Source organism: Mus musculus, chromosome 1, assembly GCF_000001635.26.
Source record: "Mus musculus strain C57BL/6J chromosome 1, GRCm38.p6 C57BL/6J".
Classification (NCBI taxonomy): Eukaryota; Metazoa; Chordata; class Mammalia; order Rodentia; family Muridae; genus Mus; species Mus musculus.
This window is the reverse complement of record NC_000067.6, coordinates 191004920-191030422: the sequence shown is the minus strand read 5'-3', so window position 1 is coordinate 191030422 and position 25503 is coordinate 191004920. Positions and strand designations below refer to the sequence as shown.

Sequence of the window (25503 nt, the reverse complement as noted above, 5' to 3'; positions counted from 1 at the left end):
ATCGCTATCCTAGGAATGCAATATATATGCGCATAGCTAAAATGTCTCAGCGAGACGGGAAAGTGCACTCAGGAGGGTTTTCATTTCTGGACTCCACCGATTTCCAGTTCCAACTGTTTTTTTCCAGACTAGAGTGGCATAGCCACTTCTGTGAGGGCAGAGAGATCCAGCGGCAGCAGCAGAAAGTGACTCTGTCCACTTCCCCACAGAGCACAATGGATTGTACGTCTGTCAGCAGGTTCTGTTCTCTACCTTATCCTCTGAGTTTCTTAGACCACAGGAAACCTTTGCTCATGAACAGCCACATCACCTCTGATGGTGTCTGGTGTCTTAGACCTTGACTCCCACGTGCTGGCCAGATTTCATATCTCTAAACTGTTACTGTTACAAATTCGAATCACCACTACTCGGCACTTAACCCTCATGATATAGTTCAATCTGGTCTTGACTCCTGGCCAAGTGATGCTCCCAGTATCCTTTCTAACAGAGATTAAGGTTCATGTTATACTCTACACCCAAACACACACTGGTTAATAAGTATCTACCCCAAGAGAGAAAATTCAAGGTTGAGGAAGTTAATCAAAACTACAAAGAGACATTGCTGAGTTTTTTTTTTTTCTTTTTCTGTACTCATTTTTTATGGAGCTTTGTGAAACAGGTGTATGAATTGTATCTAGTTCTTCCCTTAAATGGATCTATTTTACTTTTCATAGGGCAACAACATCAGGAGAAATCTCAAACACCGCATGGCTCAGCTTTCTAAGAATTCCGTGGAATTCAGGAATCATATCCACAAGATCCCTGTCAGACCAGTTTGTTAATCTTGTCGGGGATGACGGCAGCAACCATGTAGCTGTCCAAGTAAGGAAATCGGTGTCCTATCCAACTGTTGACTGCCTCTGGTGAAAGAAAGGTATCCTTGCTATGCAAGGAGCTTGTTACAGAAGTCCGTAGGTGCTTCTCTTCAGGAGTATACTGAAGACACCCTTTAGGTATGGGCTCTGCCATTGTAAGTTCAGATTGAAAGTACTTGGTGTGAACAATTGTGTGACAATCCAAGCAGGCTTAGGCCTAAATTAATAAAAAAAAGAATGAGACAGGAGAAACACTAAGTAAGATGTGAGCAGATAACAAGGTGATAACATGTACTTAATATTATTAATACAGGAAGAGGTCAGACCCTCCTAGAATGTGTGCTAGCTACTTACTTTTTATTTCTCACAACAATGTCTGCACTATCCTCATCTTATAGCTACAGACACATACGTGCACACACACACACACACACACACACACACACACACACACACACGAGGGGGGGGGGGATGCAAGAGCTTGGATCTGAACCCTAGCCTTTGAAGCTTTGTATTTACCACCCCACACTAGATTACTAAACAAACCGAGAAAGCATACCACGTACCAAGCATTGTTCAATCCTTTAATCATTACAGTAGTCCCAGAAAGGATCCTGACATCCTATTACAACACAGCTATGTTAAGTGCTCAAGGTCACACAGCTAGTAAAAACTAAAGGTAGATTTTAGGTCCACATGGCCACTCATGGTGGTACATGCCTTTAATCCCTGCACTCAGAAGGCAGAAGTAGAAGGATCTCTGTGAGTTTGGGGCTAGCCTGATCCTTATGGGGAATTTCAGGATAGTCAGGGCTACGTAGAGGGACCCTGTCTGGGGGAAAATAAAACAAAATAAAAATACATAATATGGGGCTGGAGAGATGGCTCAGAGGTTAGGAGCACTGATTGCTCTTCCAGAGGTCCTGAGTTCAATTCCCAGCAACCACATGGTGGCTCACACCATCTGTAATGACATCCAATGCCCTCTTCTGGTGTCTCTGAAGAGAGTAACAGTGTACTCATATAAAATAAATAAATCTTTAAAAAATACATAATATAATATATACAACATATCACACACATATATATTTAATATGTCATGTATATATATATATATCACCCACATAGCCCCTCCTTAGTTATGATGTCCTTTTCCTCTCCCACAGACTCCCTAGGTAATAAATAGACTTTGTGTATGGTTACAGTGTTATAAACAGAACTCTGTCATGTGCAAGAAGGGCACATGAGAAGGAGAGCAAGAGTAACATAAACATCTGCAGGGAAAATCAGAGCTGATCGACCATTCCAGAAACCTCGGGAGTTGTTGTCAACCAACTCTTCTTGTTAACAAAAGAGAGGACAAATGCCCTTTAAGCACAAGGAGCCTAAACAAACAAGAACCCCTGATTCCATGCAGGGAAGAGGTTATCTGTCAGATCTGGTAAGAGATGATCTCCAATTCTCACCAGATTATAGGGAAATAATATCTACTATATTTTTCCAGTTTGGGACTTTTGAAAGGGAGTCAATTTGCAAGTAATCTAAATGACTGGGCAAGGACAGAAAGGTACCCAACATTCGACCCCTGGCTCCCCTTTCTGAACATTTGTGTTTTTAAAACAGTTTGGGCTGGAGATGTAGCTCAGGCGGCAGAGTGGCTCTCTGGTATGCAAGAAGTCTTGGGTTTGCCTTCAACACTGCCTAACACTGAACCTGATGGCACATGCCTGCAATCTCAGTACTTGGGAGGCTGAGGCAGGAGGAGCAGGAGTTCAAGGTTATTCTCTGCTCCATAGTGAGCTCCTTAGTTTAAGGCCAGTCTAGGTTATTTGAGATTCCATATGGAAAACAAAACAAAAATAAGTAAAAGAAAAACAAGTAAACAAAAGTCTCCAATGCAATCCTGTTTTGTTGGCCAGGCTGCCAGGTTCCCTTTAAATCTGTGGGCCTGGATGATTCTTCTGCCTTCGCCTCCAAATAACTGGGACTACAGGCGTGTGCTCAGCTTGAGCATGTTTGTTTGTTTATTTGTTTGTTTAGGAGCCTTCACAGGCTCCACAGTCCATGAGACCATTAACATCTCTGAATACTTAAGATAAATTTTGTTGAGCATTAAAAACACAATTCATATTTTTATAAATTCACAAAATAAACGTTTTGAGCGCAGATTAAGTCCATTGGGTTCCTCATTTAGTTTTTTTTTTTTTTTCAGAGACTCAATAATCTAATTCAGTTACTCAATAATCTAAAACAACCTCCAAAGGAACATCTACAAAGCCGTGCTGGGAAGAACTTACAGGGTTTCCCTTCTTTTCTTAACATAGTGTGTTTGTTGGGGAGGGCACCTGTGTGATGGTCAGAGAACAACTCTGCGGGTGCTGAAGAACTGAACTCAGGTTTGCCGGGTTGTCAGAAAGAGACGTTACCCCCTGAACAGTCTCGCTCTATACGAGCCTCACTTTTCCTAAAGAAATGAATTAATTTACAAAATACTTTGTGGAGCTATTCACAGCATGGGGAACTCCCCAGCGGCTGTATCACCATAGACAATGCCTTGTCCCTCTGCACCCTCAAACTGTTAATAGTTCTCCTATCTCCCCATGACTAAAGGTTTATGGGCTTGGTCTTCTGCAGGTCCCCTGCAGCCACTGTGAGCTCATTAGCGCCAGAGTCATTCCAACACTCAGGAAGCAGAGATAGGTGGATTTCCATGAATTCGGGTCAACCTGCCTACAGAGTCCCGGGTGACACCCTGTCTAAAAAGGAGGATCAGAGGGAGAGAGAGTGAGTAAATCTTAAGTCCTGGCACCCCGTGTTTGCACGCACAGCTTCCCAAAGGGTAGCAGGCTGACTTTGTCTAAGGCCCAGTAGGACCCTGATGCTTCCGGAGCTCTGCCCTCATCCGGTCCCGGGATGTGCAAGTACACGGTTAGCTTATGCACAGACTTTGGTTACTGGTGGGGTACAGGAGGCAGGCAGGGGCTGCACCTGTCCATTACCTCCTTCAGTCCTCTGCGTGGATGGAGCCGCTCAGCTCAATCAACGCAAAGGCCTGCTTCTGAGGAAGCCTCTTTCTTTGGGCGGACGGAAATGCTTTCTGGCGCTCTCCTTCCAAGATAACCTGAGGCTAAACGCTGCGGAGCGAGCGCAGAGAAAGGCCTGGCAGCTCCAGCAAACCACAGCGTAGAGAACGCCTGCCTTGGGCTCCTCTTACATCTTCACAAGCTTGACCCCGCCCCTCTTCTCGGCAACTCCCCGATTGGTTTTCTGGACTTCCGAAACGCTCAATGATTGGATGGAGGGTCGCACTACGCGATACGAGATGCCCTGGGGGCGGGGACTGCCGGCAAGAGCCAGGCGCGGTGAGCTCTGCTTCACTTAGTCAGCAAGCGGCGCAGGCGAGCGCGCTGAACCGGGTGGGACCTAGGAGCCGGCGAGGAGCACTAAGGGGCGGCGGGGCGGGGAGCCGGGAGGCATGGCGCGGCCCGATGACGAGGTGGGGCCGGCCGTGGCGCCCGGGCACCCGCTGGGGAAGGGATACCTTCCAGTGCCCAAGGGCGCCCCGGACGGGGAGGCGCGCTTGGTACCGCAAAACGGGCCTGAGGCGCTGAACGGAGGCCCCGGGCTCGGCCCGCTGATCGCGGGAGCCCAGGGCGGGCCGCAAGCCCTGATAGCGGCGGAGGAGGAGACCCAGGCCCGGCTGTTGCCCGCGGGCGACGGGGAGGACGTCCCATGCCCCGCGTGTCCCCCGCGCACAGCGCTGTCGCCGAGGCGCTTCGTGGTGCTGCTCATCTTCAGCCTTTACTCGCTGGTGAACGCCTTCCAGTGGATCCAGTACAGCAGCATCAGCAACGTGTTCGAGGACTTCTACGAGGTGTCGCCGCTGCACATCAACTGGCTGTCCATGGTGTACATGGTGGCCTACGTGCCCCTCATCTTCCCGGCCACCTGGCTGCTGGACACGCGAGGCCTGCGGCTCACGGCGCTGCTGGGCTCCGGCCTCAACTGCCTGGGAGCCTGGGTCAAGTGCGGCAGCGTGCAGCGGCACCTCTTCTGGGTCACCATGCTGGGGCAGATCCTGTGCTCCGTGGCCCAGGTCTTCATCCTGGGCTTGCCCTCCCCCGTCGCCTCGGTATGGTTTGGACCCAAGGAGGTGTCGACGGCTTGTGCCACAGCAGTGCTGGGCAATCAGGTAAAGACTGGAACGTCTAGATAACTGGGATCCTTTCAGGCTGGTAGGAAGTCATAGGCCGGGCTGGGGCAACGGTCTGTGGGTAAAGTGCATACTATAGAAGCGTGAAGACTGGGCTCCAGCACCACGAGAAAAGCCTGGCACGGTGGCTCCAGGGTGTATTCCCAGCCAGCACTGACAGGTGAGGAGGACAGCTCCTGAGAAAGGACACCGAGGTTGCCCTCTGGCCTACACACAGGCGCACACACGGGCACGCTTGGAAACTGGCGGTAAAAGAGATCTCAGGTGTTTTTGTCGCCACTGCAGAAGAAAGGTCTTGAGATCTGGAAAGTTTGTTTCCATGTTAAATGTCCTTGGAACAGCCCTGATTTAATTGTATTAGTATTAGTAGTCAGCCCAGCTTGGCACCTACTGGTCACGTATAAGTGAATGTTCAATAAATGCTCCGGTGATAAAGACTTGGCAGTATTACTGAGTCCAGCTATTAGTTCTTAACCGTGAGACAGTGGAAGGCAAATCACTGATCAAGAATGGTTAGTGGGATAAGTCAAGGCTTCCTTAAGAAATGATCTTGTTTTTTTCTACCATCATAAATTCAAATGCCACTAGAATAACAGAAATAATAGTAGGTAAAAGGTTTTTGTATGTGATTTATTTATTTAAAACGGTCTCTTCCACTGTGTAGGGCAGGCTGGTCTGGAAATCACAGTGTCCCCCTGGCTGGCCTCAAACTTGACAATCTTGCTTCAGGCTCCCAAACACCACCATGAGTCACCACAATATTATGTTTGCATTTGTTAATTTTAGGCTTGTTATTGTAACTTAAAATTTTGCTAGAGGGCACTTGTGACACCTGATGTTTTTGTCACCACTGTAAATGTCACATTTTAAAAGATGCTTAGTATTCATTCAGTTGAAGGAAATCTAGTTTAAAAAAAAAATCTATAATCCTTTCTATACATATATTGTTACCTGCCGCCATGTAACTAGAAAATGTTACTTTCTTACTTCAAGTCTCACTTGGGTCAAGATCATGGTTTAAAATACCCCAAGAGACTAAATATGTGTGCCTATTTTATTAGTTACTTTCTTTTTCTAAGTCACTTAATTGCTATGTATCAAAAACAATTTATTACTGATACATTGATTGGTTGTTTCTTTTTTTTTTTTTAAGATTTATTTATTATTATATGTAAGTACACTGTAGCTGTCTTCAGACACACCAGAAGAGGGAGTCAGATCTTGTTACGGATGGTTATGAGCCACCATGTGGTTGCTGGGATTTGAACTCTGGACCTTCGGAAGAGCAGTCGGGTGCTCTTACCCACTGAGCCATCTCACCAGCCCCCGGTTGTTTCTTTATGTTTAGATAGCAGATGTTTTTTAAAAGGTATTTTTTTGGTTCTGAATTGTTTTCGAGGTAAATGCTTCATTAAGCATAACAAAAATATCAACTCCATATTTATGAAGTATTAATTTTATGGATAATAAGTGGAAATATTTACTTATAGGTGGACTTCGCTCTTCTCAGCACATATCTGGAGCTTCCTATATTCACTTGAGGTAGTCTCACTCCTTTCTTGACCTCTATAACTGTACAGTTGTTCAATATCACCAAAACACATTTTCAGCTTCATTTATGGAATGATCATGCATAATAATATTCAGCAGCAGCACGCAGTCACTAAGCTTGTGATTTGTGTGCATGTATCATTTAACTTGGTATTATAAGTTTAGAAACTATTATTTTCTGCATTCAATAAATAGGAAAATTGAGACTTTAAGGAATGAAGTAATTTTCCCAAAGTAATAATAGATCTTGTTCATGTAAGTGTGTCTGGTTCCTGAATGGTGGCTTCTAACTTTCAGGTCTCTAGAAAGAACCTTTGAAAATACAGGCCCTTTAAGCTTGCCAGTGCTTCTCAAAATACTTAATGTGAAGTGTTTACTGTGAGTTACAAATCTTTCTAATGTGACTTCTTTGGTTTCTTAAACAATGCCAGACTTGCAATTGCACAAGGGCCTCTGCAGAAACATTGGTTCCCTTTGCTTACGATACTCTTCCTGTTCAGATTATGTAATTGCATACATACTACCACTAAGCTCTCTTCAGGTTCATTTTTAATGCAGAACAACTTTCTTGATTCCACGTAGAGTTCTCCAGCTCTTCCTTCCTTCCTTCCTTCCTTCCTTCCTTCCTTCCTTCCTTCCTTTCTTTTTTCTTTCTTTCTTTCTTTCTTTCTTTCTTTCTTTCTTTCTTTCTTTCTTTCTCTCTTGATTTATCTATCTATCTATCTATTTATTTATTTATTTATTTATTTATTTATTTATGTTTTTTGAGACAGGGTTTCTCTTTATCGCTCTGGCTGTCGTGGAGCTCACTTTGTAGACCAAGCTATCCTCGAACTCAGAAATCTGCCTGCCTCTGCCTCCCGAGTACTGGGATTAAAGGCGTGCGCCACCATGCCCGGCACAAGATTTATTTATTTTATGTGAGTACACTGTCGCTCTTTCAGACACCCCAGAAGAGGGCATCAGATTCCCATTACAGATGGTTGTGAGCCACCATGTGGTTGCTGGGACTTGAACTCAGGACCTCTGGAAGAGCAGTCGGTGCGGTTAGTGCTAAGCCATCTCCCACTGTTCCTTACAGCATCACTTTCATCTCTCCACGCAGCATCACGGTCTCACGCTTATTATTTACATATTTACAAATACACGCTTCTATGCTCATGACTGCTTAGTTTTCATTCCCTCTCCCCAGAGTTTTCCACATTCCTTTGTAATCACTCATCGACCTGCCTTCTCCTTCTTCTTGGAATCTCTTCACGTGTGTGCAAGTATTCAGGTATACATGTAGGACAGAGGTGGTTGCATGAGTGCACACTTGAAAGACGGAGGAGAATTTTGGATGCCTTCTCTCACTCTTCACCTTATTCTTTTGGGGATGGAGTCTCCCATAAACCTGGAACTCAGGTTTTTCACTAGGCTGTCAACCAGCAGGCTCTAGGGATCACGCTGTTCCCACCCCCAGTGCTGTAAGTACAGGGGTGCACAGGACCATGCCAAGCTTATTATGGGGTGCTGGGATTAGAACTCTGGTCCTTAAGCTTGAGTGGCAATAGCTCTTATCCACTGAGCCGTCTTGCCAGCCCCTAATTGCTTTCTGTATGGATTTGTCTGTGAGGAATGTTTTATATAGATGACATTGATTAATGTGTGACTTTTTGTGTCTGATTTAGTTATAGTTGATAAACATTTAGGTTATTAAACATGTTTTGGATTTGTGAATGGGGTTGCTGTGAAAATTCGTGTATAGTTATTTGATGATTCATTTTTAGTTTTAGGGCATGTACCTACAAGTGGAACTGAAATATTGTATTTCAGTTCTGCATTAAGCTTGTGAAGAAATTGTTGACTGTGTCCATGATGGCGACTACAATTTCTCCCATTGTTTTCTGTTCTTACCAGAACTGTTTTGTTCTTTTTTTTTTTAAAGATTTATTTATTTATTATATGTAAGTACACTGTAGCTGTCAGATCTTGTTACAGGTGGTTGTGAGACACCATGTGGTTGCTGGGATTTGAACTCAGGACCTTTGGAAGAGCAGTCAGTGCTCTTAACCACTAAGCCACCTCTCCAGCCTCCTGTTTTGTTCTTATAATCACACTCATCCTAGTGGATATATGATGGAGTCTCATTGTAGTTTTTATTTGTATGTCCGTTAACAACATGGTATTGACTATATATATATATATATATATATATATATATATATATATATATATCTTTGGAGAAATATCTTCAAGTCTATGGCCCATTTAATATTAGGATCTTTTTGTTGTTGTAAAGGTTCTTTTATTCTGTATGATAATTTCTTATTAGATATGATTTGAAAATATTTCCCTTGTGTTGTATGAGTGCTTTATTCCCTTCTCAGATAGATGCAGGGGAGAAGTTTGCAGAAAATACAGTGTGACCAAGGCATTAGGACAGACTGACTCACGGGTTACAGTGCGCCCTTACTCGCACTGCTGTTCCTCTTTATGTTCTGTTAAATGCCGACGCTTACTCTTCGCTTCCTATTGACAGCTATTAACAAGACTATTTATTTTACAGCTTGGAACTGCAGTTGGTTTTTTGTTGCCACCTGTTTTAGTGCCTGCCTTGGGCACACAGAATAGCACAGGCCTCCTGGCTCACACACAGAATAACACAGACCTCCTGGCTCATAACATCAACACCATGTTTTACGGAACAGCATTTATCTCCACATTTTTATTTTTTTTAACAATAATTGGTAAGTGAATTGTTTTTCCTAAGGGTTAGATAAATGCATGACAAATCTGAGAATAACTAACCCTGAAAAGTTCAGCTGCTGGTGTCTCCAATGAGGGTTTTGTTTTGTTCTTGCTGTGCAATGTCTTGCCTGGGTACTGAGTGGAACGGCTCTAGGGATATGTTATGGCCCACTCTGTGTTTTTGAATTTTTTTTTTTAACATTCTAAACTGTTTAAAGACTAATCAATCCCATGTATCTCCCTACTAACTCAACTTGGTGAGTGTTCATTTCAAACATGTTGCCTGGCTTCATTCCCACATTCATCTGTGTGGTGTGCATCTGGTACTTTCCTAGCCTGCAGCTAGTTTCTGTCATGCTTTGAAATGACGCAAATAGGCCACCACCTTCCCTTTAATAAGAAATTTCCCCAGTTTAAAATTAACTGGGTCTAAAAATGAAGACCTGTAGAATGATCCTGGGCAGCACTGAGAAGTTCAGAATTTCAAACTGTGGCAACTATCTGCTTGTTAGGGCCACTTCAGCAAAGCCTGGCTGCCATCATTCGTCCCTGAGTCCTCTCGTCTGGCCTGTCTTTTGAAGGAGTCAGTCAGAGTCAGCTGCAAGCAGCCATCACCAGCTTGGAGGAAGCTTTGGGAAGGTCTGCTTTTTTTTTTTTTTTTTTTTTTTTTTAAGTTTAAGGGGAAGCAATTTTGATTTCAGGGGAGAAGATAGGCAAGGTGTATCTAATACATACACATATATATATGTATATGTTGCTGTAACTGGGTAATGCCCATCATAAGGCACTCAGTATTTCTTAAATGGATTTGGTTAGGAAAAGAACTTTGGAGTTCACAGGCAACTCTTTTAAATAAACATTTATAATTAAACTGTGCTATAGTTGGAGGTTTTAGATTTTCATATTACAATTTTACCTTGGCTATAGTATCAATGAAAACTTCCTGTTTTATGATCTGCAGACATGAGGTTGAGTTTTCAGAGAAACATCTGATTGCCTGGGTAGGTGGGCTGCGAGACCAGGTGTAGGAAGCTCAGCCCACATCTGCTATTTTCTTTGAGATAATGAGCAGAAGGTTCTCTCAGTAGCATCTGAAGTATATGAGGATGTGCAGGTGGCGTCTCAGTTCCTAGGTTTGCAGTTCGTCAGCCAGTGGTCTATTTGAAGTGTGCACACTGCTGAAAAAGGACGCGTTTCTCTTACTGTTTTAGTACCTTAACAAAAGTTTTAAAATTAATCTGTGCTGGTGAGGGGACCTCTTCAATCTGCTTTTCTAGTTGGTACATTTGCTGTGCTTGATGAAGAATGAAATATTGCTTATGTACATTTTAGAGAAATTAATCTCGTACTTACAGTATGTTTGAGCATAAAATGTCTTTCTTTTAGCCATTTATATAAGATCACATGAACTTCATGCTTTCATCTTACTGAATCTTTAAGTTGAACGTCCCTTCACAAGAGATGAATAATTATATAAGGCATCTTTATAAACAGAGCTGGAGAGTTGGCTCAACAGCTAAGAGCACCTGCTGCTCTTGCACAGGACCCAAGTTGTGTTCCCAGCCCCCATGTCATTGGGTGGCTCACAGCCTCCGGTAATTCCAGCTATAGGGAATCTCCATAGGCACTGCACTCATATACACAGAACCCAACTCACACATATACAAGTGATTGAAAGTAAAAATATAAGGCTGGAGAGATGGCTTAGTGGTTAAGAGCACTGAGTGCTCTTCCAAAGGTCCTGAGTTCAATTCCCAGCAACCACATGGTGGCTCACAACCATCTGTAATGGGATCTGATGCCCTCTTCTGGTGTGTCTGAAGGCAGCGACAGGACAGCATACTCACATACATAAAATAAATAAATCTTTAAGGAAAAAAAGAAAACTATGTATAATTAGTTAAGTAATGGAGAGATGGCTCAGTGGTTAAGAGCACTTGTACATTTGTTGCTCTTGTGGGGGACTTGGTTCAGTCCCAGCATGCATCTGTAGCTCACTCACAACCAGTTACAGATAATCGGATGCCCTCTTCTGAACCCTGTGGGTACCAGACACTAATGTAGTGCACATATACGCATGCAGGGAGTTCACTCACATATATAAAATAAAAATAAAATTAAAATAAAATTAAAAAATGACATCTGTAGTTGAAATTTTTTACACAATATGTATACTTATGTGTAAACTGTTACAAATAGGTTTTTAGTTTTCCAAGTCAGGAAAAAGAACAAAATAGGTATGACTTGGTTTATTATCTTTTGTAGTTTGAGAAATTAAGGAGCAAGCTATTTATATATCTAGTTAGTTATTGATATACTTATGGCTTATGTTTTGAGAATGGAAATAGAACTGGGTATGTGGAAACAAGGGGACAAAAGGGGGCTTATTTTCATGTATGCTTTAGTGCTCTACAGTTTTAACCTCATGACTGTAAGCATAGTATAAAAGCAGGGAAAGAATTAGGTATGATGCCACATGCTGTCATCCCGCACTTGGGAGGTAGAGGCAGGAGGGTCAGGAGCTCAAAGTCATCCTTGGCTACACAGCGAGTTCAGGGCCAACCTGGGCTACATGAGACCCTGTCTCAAAAATAAAAAAGAAACAAAAAATGCAAGCTACTGTGCAACCGTTGTGTGAGATTGTGACAGTAAGTAGACAGCCGGCTTGTGTCATCATACTCAAATATTTTCTGCGGAAGAAAACGGAATTTGAAAATTCTTACTAAAATCTCCTGACTTAGCAGAAGAAGTGAGCTTACATCGGTCTAGATTCTACTGAGAAGTAAAAATTCAACCAAATCCATATTTATATTTATGGGAATAAGTTACAATTTTTAGCAAAGTGGCATGTATCAAACAGGTGGACATGGGTCTCCCTCCAAGACTTCCTTAAAGGTTCACTTTGTGTAAGCCTCTTCCTTGTCCTCATGGGGCGTGTATGTGACTGTACCCTGCCTGGGACTCCTAGGAGCTAACCCTAGCTGTCACAGTCCACACTCATTTCTCATTCTTCAAGAAGTCCCACCTCTCACATTTGGCGGGAAGATATGTACCAGAGCATGGCTAAATGCACACTACGTCCGCATACTGCTTGTTCTCCCTGATCCCCCAGATCCTTGGGGAGGTAGTATACTTCTCCCCATCTTACTGGCGTTCACACACAGAAAGAAATTGAATCTGCCAGATGTCACTGTTCGTAAGCAAGCGGGATCACATTTAAGTCTAGGCATCTGTGAGCTGCCGCATATGCAAACTAACAGCTCCGAGGCCAGAGGCCATTTACGTATAAGTAAATGCCAGGCCATAAGCTTGGGCTTGCTCTCTGACCAGCACAGAACTTACGCCACCCGTTTATTCTATTCGTGTGTGCCACGTGGTTGGCACCTCTCCTCAGTTCATAGGTCTGTCTCCTCTGAGTCAGGGGCGAAATCTTTCTATGCCTGACTCTGTCCCAGAGGTCCTATCTTTCCACAGGAACTCCCACCTCTTCAGCTTTTTATTAACACTTTCACAGAGTACACAAGAGAGTCTCTCTACAACAAACAGCATTTTATTTTTTTCTTGTCCTTGGATTTTGTTTCAGTCCAAATATCCTCTTAGAAATGATAATGCTCTTAAATGTAAAATCTGTTCGTGTGTATCATCTCTGAACTATATGATTTAACTCAGGTGTATCAGTTTAAAACTTGGGTCACAGCACCAAGAGCGATAGAGGTAAAGACATTTAATTTAATATTAGTCTTCTTAGACACAAGGATGTGTAGACTAAATGTGTAATTGTGCTTTTCATTTTTCTACTCACAATGTCTACACGGCTATAAAGTGAAATATATTTTACTTAGTCTATAAGTGTTTCAAGCTCTTGAGCAAAGTCTGATTTTTTTTAAAAACTGAATATTGTGTTTATTATTTATTTTTGATGTAGCCCTGGCTGACCCAGAACTCACTCTGTAGACCAGGCTGCCCTTGAACTCACAGAGGTACACCTGCCTCTGCCTCCTAAGTGCTGAGATTAAAGGCGTGACCATCACACCCCACATTAAATATTCTTCCAAAGACACAATACATTTTGTGTAGCAATTGGTAATTATAAAATTTTACATATTTTGTGTGATCTTCATAGCAACTTGTCAAGTGGTTTTTTTCAATTTAATGAATGAGAACCAAAAACTGAGACAGGATAGGGGCAGAATTCACAGGAGTGCTTGCTCTCTAATAAGACAGTGTGTGGTGTCTGTCCAGTAATGACAAGGCTCTGATTGTCACTGTGTAGGGCTCTGAACATCCCCAGATGACTGGGTTTTAATCACTGAAGGAGCCGTGTGAGTGCAGTGTTCTTGAAGCTTTGGGTGCCTAATGTCAGCTGGAAAGTAATTGCTATTTAAATCAATAATTATTTTACTGGCACAGATTTTTAGTGGGAAAAAGTTTGCATTTCAAATATAAAAAGAAAGGCCTTATTTCCTGCCTTGAGATAGCTGCTCAGCAATCAACACTCATAGACAGATGGCCTTTCGTTCCTCATTTTCTTCCTATAGCACAGAGTCTGACTCTCCAAAGATGTGTAGCTGGCAGGTACAGGTTTCATTTTGCTAAGAGATAGTTTACCTCTCTGAATCTAAAGGATGACATCTGTATTTAGAAAGTAGATCTAAGTGGAATTAAGGACTGGTGAGCGTTACGTCTATTTTGTATGAATTTTTATTTGGTTCATTTTGACTTACCGCGCTATAGTAAATTAAACCTAGGAAAGAGATTTAAGGCTTGCTGGAGATTCACGACTCTAGTTATTGACACTCTAAAACCTTGATTTACTACTGTGAAAGTTTTGTATTACCATGCTAATAAAGAGAGCTATCTCCCACCCAAGTAGGATACAGAGAGACTTGCAGGACAGACACAAGGCCTTCTAAGAGTGCAAGGATCAGACAGGGAGACAGGAAGAGTAAGAATGTGAGCAGCTAAAGGCTTTGTGTCTACCCAATGTAAGGATGCTGCAAATAAGTATCTGAGTTCTGTCTCTCTCTGAACTAGTTCTGAGCTCTGAGATAAAAGTATACTTAGTTTAGTTATATCATGATTAATGTTTTTTTTTTCAACAAAAACTTTTAATTTTCTATCTTTATCAACAAATAGAGGAATGACTCATTATATTTTGTGGGCGTTACAAGGCCTGTCTCTTCCTTTCCCGGTGACTCTCAATCATGTCTGTGTATTGGGAAAATCCGATAATTTTTTTGTTTAGTGTAGAGTCTCATATTCCTTCCTGGAGATTCTTCCTATTGGACTTTGTAGAGAGTCTCAAAATCAGGATTAATTTTAAATTTCCAAATGATTTCACTGGACAACCTGAGATATCAGACCTAACCCACTTCAAACTGAAAATAAAAATAGGCCTCTTCCAACCAAGAAGAAGAAATTGTTATGAAAGGGAGAAGAGAAAAGGGAAAATGATGAATGGGCAGGGGAGGGGAGGGGAGGGGAGATGTCTGTAATGTAATGGTTAGTGCTGCGTGTGTGGGTGTACTGTACGTAGTAGGTTGGTCATCTCTTGTCCTTTCCATGCATATGTCCAGCATTCAAGGAGAAACCTCCGTTGCCTCCAAGTCAGGCTCAGGCAGTTCTTCGAGACAGCCCCCCTGAAGAGTACTCCTACAAGAGTTCTATCTGGAACCTGTGCAGAAACATCCCCTTTGTTCTCCTGCTGGTCAGTTATGGTAAGTGGCCTTGTGTTTTCATTGGTGACCTTTGAGCACTAGACTCTTTGTATCGAAACACTAATGAGATTGGTTTGTGAACTCCATACAATAGTGATGAACATAATTCTTGACCTAAAAGCAAAAGTGCGTAAGGGATTTTTTTTTTAATATGCTTTTTTGAGTCTTGGTGGAGTGTAACATCCAGAATGTAGAAGTTGTACTTGCAGATATATGTAGAGAAACCCACTCTTGTGTTTTAAGAGTAAAGTCTTAAAATCAACTGTAGTCTTAAATAGTGAAAACCTGGGAGGGGGTGTTAAATGTCTATTGACAAGACAACAGGTACCTGAATATATTCACACTACAGACTATTACACAGTACAGAAAACCAGTGACCTACAATGAAAACTGTCCCTGGGAGCCACCAAACAAACAATTGAGTGGTGAAACGAACTTACAGATGAATAATAACTTACAGCAGAATAACTCTAATTGCCCATGAATACACATATGGAATTAAAGACACCTGAGGAAGATAGGGGAACCTTTGGGAAAGCAAGAAGAAAAGGAGTCTGAACCAAAGATAGCACAATGTTAATGTCTGACAGAAAGCAGTGATGAGAGAGCATGCTATTCTGTCATCTTTGTGCACCTTTGTAAAAGGGGGTGAAATAGTAAATCTAGACCGCGGTAGGTTACCAGTCTAGCACCTGGGAGGGAAGGCGCACAGGGTTTGAGATGACATGTGTGATTCCTGATAGTCAGCTGTTTTAATTTTTTCCTGTGTTCTTCTATTTGCATATGAGTTGTCTTGTGAGTCTCTGAGACAAGGGTTGGTTTTCTGAAGGAAGCATTCTGTTGTGATGCTAATGGTGAGGGTTTCTCCCCTTAAGATTATTTATTGTTGTTTAGTCAGGGTGTGGTGCTAGGAATCAAACCAAGAGCCTTGTGCACACTAGACAAATGCTCTGTCATTGAGCCCAGTTTTACATTTAACTACCATTGGCTGTCGCTGGTGATAAAAGCAGAGTAAATGGTGCTTGACTGGTTGTCGTGTGCATAGTCACATGTGGAGATGTGGGTGATGATCCACATGCCTGAATCAGAAGGGTGTGTTATTACAAAATCCTGTTTTCCATTTTCTGATGCTACAACAAAATGCCCAGGGTTAGATATTTTATAAAGAAAAGAGGTGTGTTGATCTCATGTCTTTGGAGGGTGAAAGTTCAAGACCAGTTATCCCCATCTGCTCAGTCTCTGGTGAGGAGTCCTTGGGTGTATCATGGCGGGGATGGAATTTAACTTTATGCCAGTGTGTTTGGTGGTCTCATTTTATAAAAGCCTTCTCAACTAAAAGCTGACTCACTCCATAAGACCCAAGTGAATCTCTCTGAGGAGCCTCTGCGCCTCATCTCCTGCTCTGGGTACCACTCTTGCTCTGCGCCTCATCTCCTGCTCTGGGTACCACTCTTGCTCTGCGCCTCATCTCCTGCTCTGGGTTCCACTCTTGCTCTGCGCCTCATCTCCTGCTCTGGGTACCACTCTTGCTCTGCGCCTCATCTCCTGCTCTGGGTTCCACTCTTGCTCTGCGCCTCATCTCCTGCTCTGGGTTCCACTCTTGCTCTGCGCCTCATCTCCTGCTCTGGGTTCCACTCTTGCTCTGCGCCTCATCTCCTGCTCTGGGTTCCACTCTTGCTCTGCGCCTCATCTCCTGCTCTGGGTTCCACTCTTGAGGGTTCCATCGCCTTTGATCCATTTGTGCAGGGGATCAAGACTAGCACAGATCTCTAGTAGACAGTATAAATCCATCTGTCCCATTTCTGACAGCAGTAATGGTGATATTTAGTCTTTACAGGCTGATAACATTACATATTACACATGTTGCATAGGATTCCATGTTGCTTCATAGAATGGTGAACTTAAACTTTTTTTTTTTCTTTGTAGGTATCATGACTGGAGCATTTTATTCAATCTCAACATTATTGAATCAAATAATATTGACATATTATGTGGTAAGCTTTTGTTGTCTGTGGTTGTTGTTGTTTTCTGAGACTGTCTTGCAATGACTCATTGGCTAGTCTGAAACTCACTGTGTAGACCGGGCTGGTCTGGAACTTGAAGTGACTGTCCTGCCCCTGTGTCCCAGGGCTGGGATTACAGGTGTGTGCCACCATGCCTGGCAAGTTTCTGCTTTTATTCTGTATGCTTGGCCAAGCCTTTTTCTTTAACAATATAATTTACATTGGCATGGTTCTAGAATGAAGACTGTGGCCTTGTTGTTGTAAACATTGATGCCTGCTTCTAAAAATGCAGCATACCATGTAAAACTCAAGGTGGAAAGAGCTGAAGGAAGCAGATTTGGGGGACAGAAGGCAGACGGGTCTCACGTTTACAGCAGAGGGGCCAGGGTGGCTCACGTGACTCCAATCCAGTTTCTGTGCATCCTGGACTCAGTGCACAGTCACTGTCCCCTGCACTTTTTACTGAGCACACCTAACCCTCTTTACAGGCATTGTGGCAAGACTTTAACTCAGTTATACGGAAAAGTGCAAAACCTTGTAAGGACTATAAACCTAAATGTCGAGGTCTGTGGCCTCTGGGTTAAAAGGAGCCAGCACCCTTACTGTGCCTCAGCATTGCCCTCGACTCTCTGTTTGCACATGTGTAAATGGTTTTAGAGTTTACCAATGTAAGCCCAGCTGTGGTGGACCCAGGACGTGTTTCCTTTCTTACTTTCATTTTAAAAAAAAAAGATTTATTTATTCATTTAATGTATGTGAGTACACTGTCACTCTCTTCAGACACCCCAGAAAAGGGCATTGGATCCCATTACAGATGGCTGTGAGCCACCATGTGGTTGCTGGGAATTGAACTCAGGACCTCTGGAAGAGCAGTCATCTCTCCAGCCCCTTCTTTCACTGTATTATAGCTGTTGTTGTCATTGTTGCTGTTGTTTAAAATAGAATGCCTTCAATAAATCACCCTTCCCAAAGACCCAGCTCTAGCCCATGTAATGAGTCTTCCTATTATGTGCTTAATTTTATGATTATTTTAGTTAGCTGTTTTACTGTATGGAAAGATGAGCTATCGTTTGAACTAGAGATATCTGCTTATCTCCTGCACATTATCTTAGGGAGAAGAGGTGAATGCTGGGAGGATCGGGCTGACACTGGTGGTAGCTGGAATGGTGGGCTCTATTCTCTGTGGCTTATGGCTGGACTATACCAAAACCTACAAGTAAGTGACAGTAGGTATATGCATAGCATGCAAATAAAGATATATCGATTTTAAGGAGAGAGGTTTCACTAGGTAACTCAGCTGGCCTGGAGCTCAGGCACCATTCGGCCTCTGCTGCCCAACTGCCAGGATTACAGCAGGTACCGCTGTGTCTGAGTAATGCTTGCAATGATCTGCCTTACTGGTCATATTCACTTCACCCCTGAAAATGTGAAGACCTTACAAACCTTCTACCCCTACCTCTGCCTGTGTAGGTTGTTTCTATCTAGAAAGAGGCTTCCCTGCACAGCACCAGGCTCCTGACAGGCTTCATCTTGTCTTCTTTATGTTGTGGACTAAAAAAAAGAATTATTTGTATGGAAAAAAATTATTGTTGAGCTAGATACATTATCTACAGATGACAAGACTGGTTTGTCTTTCTGAGGAGAGAGTGGTAGCTAGCTGCATTATTCTCTGCAGAGGGACCCACTCACAGCTCTGTCTTTGTTTTAGGCAGACAACTCTGATAGTGTACGTTCTGTCTTTCATTGGAATGCTCATATTCACATTCACACTGAACCTCGGGTACATCATCGTGGTGTTTTTTACTGGTGGGATTCTTGGGTAAGTGTCAGGTGATATACCCTGCTTCTGTGACTCTGAAGGAGTGTTTAAAAGGCCCTCCAAAGATCCTTTTGATGTTTTAGACTCTAAGAGTTCCATTATTACATGTATAAAAGTGTTGTTCCTCAGAACTATAACAAGAAAGCTTACGCTCATTTTGGTATGTGGTTGGTGAAAACAGATGAGCTTGCCTGTACAGGTGGCTGCCCCTCTCATATGCCGCCTGTCTTGTGCTCTCTTAGCTTCTTCATGACTGGTTACCTCCCGCTGGGCTTTGAGTTTGCTGTGGAGATCACCTACCCTGAGTCTGAGGGCATGTCCTCAGGGCTCCTCAACACTGCTGCACAGGTAATCCTTTGCTTCCTCCAAACAGTTAACCAGGTAGCAATCACCAGCACTTGATAGGTAGAGGCCCGAGGACCAAGAGTTCAAGGCCAGTCTCAGCTATATAGTGTGCCTGAGGCCAGCCTGGGCTACATGAGACTGTCTCAAAAAAACAAAACAGGGCTGGTGAGATGGCTCAGTGGGTAAGAGCACCCGACTGCTCTTCCAAAGGTCAGGAGTTCAAATCCCAGCAACCACATGGTGGCTCACAACCATCCCTAACGAGGTCTGACTCCCTCTTCTGGAGTGTCTGAGGACAGCTACAGTGTACTTACATATAATAAATAAATAAATTTAAAAAAAAAAAAACAAAAAAAAAAAAAACAAAACAAACAAAACCACAAAACCCAAGGTGATTAATATGTGGTCAGTGAGCAGTGAGCTTGACCTGACTTTGTGGTTTAATAATCCTGCCACTCAGCCGTTGTTTCTAGAAGCCAGATCATGAGTCCATTAAGGAGGGTTCTTGCTGCAGACGGACCTCAGTCAGGTCCTCGATCTGCAGGAACACTCAGGGTTCCAGTTACAGGCGAGCAAGGAGTTGGCGCGGATGACAGACAGACACCGACACAGAAAGGATGTGTATCTGAATGTAATTTTTCTAAGCAAGCACAAGACTTTTAATACAGAAGAAAAACAAGAAAGCTAGGGAATATCCGCCAAGGTACATAGACACAAAACAAGGAAAATGCATACATAAAAAGCTAAGGGGATACAGGCAGTGTTTACAACTGAGAATAGGAACAACCCTTAATTTAAGATCAGCTAAACACAGGAGCCAGGTGAATGCTCTGATGCAATGCTAGTCTATTGTTAAACCCACCATCAGGGGTCCTTTAGTAAATACCTGATTATGCTACTCCTCTGGGCCTAGTGGAAAAACATGCACCAGGGGAATTCTGCTCTACTAACCCTTTCATGAATGATACTACAACCCACCTATTTCCTAGGCCATTGTGTATTCCTGTGTATAGGAGTGACTTGGCAATTGTTGTAAGTAGTTACTATGTAACTAGCCCTTAGATTTCTAGCTCTATTCAAGTACTTTGTAATGCCTGATTACTTTCACTGTTTCTACTAGAGGTAAATTTGAATGTTACTGAATAGGTAACATTGTTACTGAATTCCAAGCTCAGTACTTGGCTCAAGGACTTCCTAGGACCTTGGAACACTGGTGGAGACTAATCTAACTTAGCTATATGTCAAAATCAATCCTTAAAGGCACTTATAATAAAACAATACTGAAAGAGAGCAGACAGATCCATACACCAGACTAACACGGGGACAGGTTTGGTGCATACGTGCTATGGGAATGCCAAGGTCCCAGGAGGCTAAGTTTCCGTGAACTTTTCGCCTCGGGACTGCGTCCAGTTTCTAGACCTGTCATTCGAGTCACTAGTGGAGTGGATGTAGCAGGTTCTGTGGGGAAAGTGTACTTGCTTTAAAACAGCAAACTCAATAACAATTATTTCATATCTTTTATTTTAGATACTTGGAATTTTCTTCACATTGGCTCAAGGAAAGATCACAACAGACTATAATAGTCCAGAGGCAGGAAACATTTTCCTTTGTGCCTGGATGTTTGTAGGCATAATTTTAACAGGTAAGTGCTGAGTGTGTGTGCCATGTTGTCTGTATTCAGGTTTGTGCATTGCTGCTTCTTGGCTTTGTGAACTCTGAGGTTAAAAATTAGATAAGAAGGCTGGGCATAGCCGGGGGTGGTGGCCCACACTTTTAATCCCAGCACTCGGGAGGCAGAGGCAGGCGGATTTCTGAGTTCAAGGCCAGCCTGGTCTACAAAGTGAGTTTCAGGACAGCCAGGGCTACACAGAGAAACCTTGTCTCGAAAAACCAAAAAAAAAAAAAAGGCTGGGCATGATGGCGCACGCCTTTCATCACAGCACTTAGGAGGCAAAGACAGGTGGATCTCTGTATCTCTGTGACTTTTGAGGCCAGCCTGGTCTACAGAGTGAGTTCCGGGACAGCAAGGGCATCGGATCCCTGTCTTGAAAAGCAAATAAACAAAAGGAGATAAGAATCAGGACTCAGTTTCCTCAGGATGTGAGTCTATCCTTTCATTTTGGTGGCTCCAAACTTAATACCATTGCTATGCATAAAAGGCAAAACTGGGGCTAGATAGATGGAGCCCTGGACCCAGGTTCAATTTCCAGCTCCCAAATAGCTCACAGCCCTCTAGTTCCAGAGGATCTGATGCCCTCTTCTGGCCTCCTCTGGCACTGCACAAACATACATGCAGGTCACACACCCATACACATAAAATAAAAAGAAATAAATCTTTTTGAAAAGCTTTTTAAAAATCATATAAATTATTTATCACATCTGTGTATATGTGTCTCATCACCGTCCGCTTGGACATACGAGCGTCTTAGATCTCCCCGCCCAGTGTTGTGTTCTCATTGTACATAGTACATATCTCTTGACTTTTCTATGTCAGTTAACTAGTGCTCTCATCCATTCAGCTGCCGGCTGAGGAGATTCTGAAGTCCTCCATTTTCCCTCTGATTACTTCATCCCCATTACTCACAGCCCGTATCTGTCAGCTGATGGGAGACTTGTAGTTAAGTCAGAGGCTGAGGTCTTCTCTCAGCTGCGATAGTGCTGTTGAATATCACGGCATTATGTACCTTGTGTTAAATGTTATCAGGTAAAAGAAGAGGGTATCCGCTTATACTAACTCTCGGTAATTCTGTTTTAGCGTTGATCAAGTCTGATCTGAGAAGGCACAATATAAACACCGGGCTTACAAACATTGACGTTAAAGCTGTAAGTAAGATACTTTTATGGCTGTACTCTGAGTAGATGGGATAAATGGGAAAGCATTCTTGTTTAATCAGTAACATTTATAGCCAGTCAACAATGGACGGTGAGGTAGCGAAATTCGGGTGTGCTGCATCTCCTGAGTGTCAGTTGTTTTTTTCAGGTACCAGTTGATAGTCGGGTAGATCCAAAACCCAAAGTGATGGTGTCTATACAGTCGGAATCTTCACTCTGAAGAAGCCGGTGTGGCTGCCCCTCAACATGGGCATGTGGCTTCGTCTTTGGGCAGCTGTGTGAGGTGTGAGGCACTTGAAAATTATTGGATGAGTTCTGAATATTTTGTTTTGTGTTAATCAGCGATTGTGCTTACAATGTCCTCGTGTTAGCACTCCCATTCATGTAAACCTGTCTAGTCTCAGTTGTGTAGTGTGTACCTGAAAGTAACATTATTGACATTTTTTTTCAGGATGCTTTGTTTTTTTATGGGTGTCTAGTTCCTGTAAGACATATAAGAGTGTGCAATTCACACATAAACACATCTGGTACATTCCCAGTCAGTTGTCACCTGACTGTACTGACCATGTCAGGGTCACGGTTAGAGTCACAGTGTGAATGCAGAGTCCCATGAGAAGCACTGACCCACTCGGACAGGGCTGGGGTTAGATTCCCATCTCTTACACACCTGTGTATTGTGACATGTTCTGTCCCACAAAAACAAACAAACAAACAAACAAACCAACAAAATGGTTTTATGCACAGATTAAGTCCATTATACTCTGGTTAGCTAGGTAGCTGAGACACACACAGATCATCTGAGATCTTCTTTGTGCTGCCTTCATACAGGTAAACATTAATGTACTACAACTTGTAGTAGTTTTATGCCCTTTGTCCATTTTCACTCTCTTAAAAGAAACTTTCATCATCTGTGTTACGGGCTAGCTCGTGATTTCTTACATCACATCTAATTTTGCCTCGAAGATGCCCAAGATAAGGAAGTCTGTGATAACTTCAGAGAGCCCATGTGTCTCCATTCTGTGGAGAGTCCTTGAAATACTAGCTGCTGTCTTTCCAGGATCATTCCTCTGTCTGACCACTGTTTTTAAGGACTACCAGCCCTTGCACATGTCCTGTGAACGCTGGGAGCAGGTTCTGCTGCACCACACCGTGTGTGTAGTCAGTACTCTGTGGACACTATCTCGTACACACTCAGGACAAGGCGAGTGGGACCAAGTGTATTTTCACAGTGCCTACCACTGTGTCTTGTTTACAGTGAGAATTAAATGTCTTTGATGTTTTGACTCTTAAGCTTACATTCATGACATTTGATCAATCATAATATTTACATAGTGTGATTTTGAAAATTTTACAAAAAATTTACATAATATAAAATGCACACAGAAAAAGTAATCATGTAATGAATATGGTTGAAGCAAATGCAACTTTGATTTAGGCAAAATATGCATTGACTTATCTTGATATTATATTCTGTTTCATCAGATTACTATAAATTATGTGGAACTTGACATTGGAAAAATGTACTGAAAGAACTTAGTATCACTCAGGATCAGGAATTCTGGTTTTGTGTCCTGGGCATGTTCTGCCTTGGTAACTCTGGACACATCATTTACCCTCTCCGGCAACATTTTCCTGATCCATGAAATAATGCATTCACACTGATCTAAATGATCTTTTTAAAATATTGTCATTCATCACGAAGTAGGCCAAATCATGGTACCACAGGAATTTAGAAATCTAACTGCAATCTGGGCAGTGGTGGAACACACCTACACCCTGTCTTGAAAAACCAAAAAGGAGGAAGGAAGGAGGAAGGAAGTAATCTAGTTCGAGTAAACAATTGTGATTGGTTATGTAGAGGCAGAGAACTTCAGCTCTGTTTTTAACTCCTTAGTCAGTCTGTAATAGTTCAGGTAGAATCTGTATCATCAGCAACTTCTTTTAGTTTTTCTGTCACAGGTTACAAATGACCAAAAATGCACTGTCTCCCCCAGCTGTTTCTGTTTCTAAATTGACAGTGTTGTTTACAAGACCATATACATGTTACTTCCTGAAGCTTTGAACAAATTACAGATAAAAGTTGGAATACTTAATGTCTGAAAAGTATATTCTTGTTTTGTTTTTTATTGTTTAGAAAAGGGATAAAGTCTGACGTAATAATGCAAAATGAATCGATGATGTTCTCAGTATTTTAAGTGGATGTATGGGTAATACATCAGATAAGAATTTGATAAAATTCTATGTCATGGGTATAGAAGTAGTAATTATCATCACCTGTGTCTGCCTTCATCAGATGGTTTCAGAAGCTGTTGCATCTGTAAATGTTGTGACATAGCTTTTGTCTATTGAGATTGTTGGAGTAATATCTTTGAAAATGTTTATGTTAGCAACTGGAATGGCACCTATGTCTAATGTCTTCATTCCTGTTCTTATTTTGCTACTTTTATAATTTCTCTATGTGCCTGTTCTTCATTATTTCATACTTAAAATAAATTTATTTTTTTAGTGCTAATTTTATATGTCCTTTAAAAACAAATCCTGGTGTCTGATATGTGTGGGAAGTTAGAAAGCGATCATATGGTCTTAGAGACAGCCATAGAAGAATGGAGCCCACTGTCATCAGTACTCAATAGAAAATAAATGTAAAATAATGTAAGAGTAAGCTGGGAAAGGGGCTCAGCAGTTAGGAGTGTGCACTGCTCCTGTAGAAGACCTGAGTTTTGTTCCTAATATCCACATCAGGCGTGGTCACAACTGTCCCAGGGATCCACCACACTCTTGTGGCCTCCCTGGGCAACTGTACTCATGTACACGCCCGCACACGTGTGTATGATTTAAAACAAACAAACAAAAAACTTTAAAAAAGAGATTTGCAGAGGGCGATGTCAGCATGGCAGTGGAGACTTGACCTCGGAAGCACTGTTTCTCAAGACTCTTCATAGATTGCGCTTTTGTTGGAGGTCCAGTGAAGAGGTTTCAGCATAGTTCCAGCAGAAACCCCGTGAAAGGCAGGTTAAGTTCACGTTGTTAACCCCATCCTCCCACCACAGTGGCACAGCACAGTGGCAAGAAAGAATTCATCAGGAAGCACAGAGCAAACACTCCATCAGCTCTGTAGATGCTGTCTAACTGGCCCATTTCTGGCTTAGTCCAGCCAGACTATTGAGGTGATTGGTAGAGCTGAATGTCAGAGAAGGCCAGAAGCAGGAAAGGAAGACCAGGGAGACTCTCGGCTCCATCGGGAAGCCACTTGGGATTCCTTGCCTGTGGACCATGGACACCTCAATATTCTGTGTACCATATACTTGATCAAGCTGGTTTTCCAGGTACATCCACAAGTCCACATAGATAGAGTCAACTGAGCAGCATTAGAAGGTGCCCGAACTAGAGAAAGCAAACAGGAAGTGGCCTGGCTTTTCAGGATGGAGAGAAGACAAAA

At 42.6% G+C, this 25503-nt stretch overlaps 1 protein-coding gene and 1 long non-coding RNA gene across 4 annotated transcripts; one reads left to right on the top strand and one right to left on the bottom strand.

Annotated features, from left to right (window-relative positions):
• Window positions 1-641: 641 nt before the first annotated feature.
• On the bottom strand, window positions 642-5072 carry A230020J21Rik (RIKEN cDNA A230020J21 gene). The gene is made up of 2 exons (NR_027298.1): window positions 3854-5072; window positions 642-1071 (listed from the first exon to the last, which is right to left on the bottom strand). It is a non-coding gene; the product is annotated as an RIKEN cDNA A230020J21 gene (long non-coding RNA).
• Window positions 4233-24591, top strand: Flvcr1 (feline leukemia virus subgroup C cellular receptor 1). 3 transcript variants are annotated; one of them, NM_001081259.1, is made up of 10 exons: window positions 4233-5046; window positions 9167-9347; window positions 14925-15065; window positions 16992-17059; window positions 18181-18284; window positions 18777-18887; window positions 19130-19235; window positions 20760-20874; window positions 21988-22055; window positions 22213-24591. In NM_001081259.1, the coding sequence occupies exons 1-10, from the start codon at window positions 4330-4332 to the stop codon at window positions 22282-22284; spliced, it is 1683 nt and encodes a 560-aa protein (NP_001074728.1). In that variant the 5' UTR covers window positions 4233-4329; the 3' UTR covers window positions 22285-24591. The 3 variants fall into 3 exon arrangements, with proteins under 3 accessions (NP_001074728.1, NP_001300676.1, NP_932142.2); NM_001313747.1 differs by lacking the exon at window positions 9167-9347; NM_198025.2 differs by lacking the exons at window positions 9167-9347; window positions 14925-15065; window positions 16992-17059; ... (4 more) ...; window positions 21988-22055; window positions 22213-24591 and having other exon boundaries at window positions 4233-5514.
• Window positions 24592-25503: the final 912 nt, after the last annotated feature.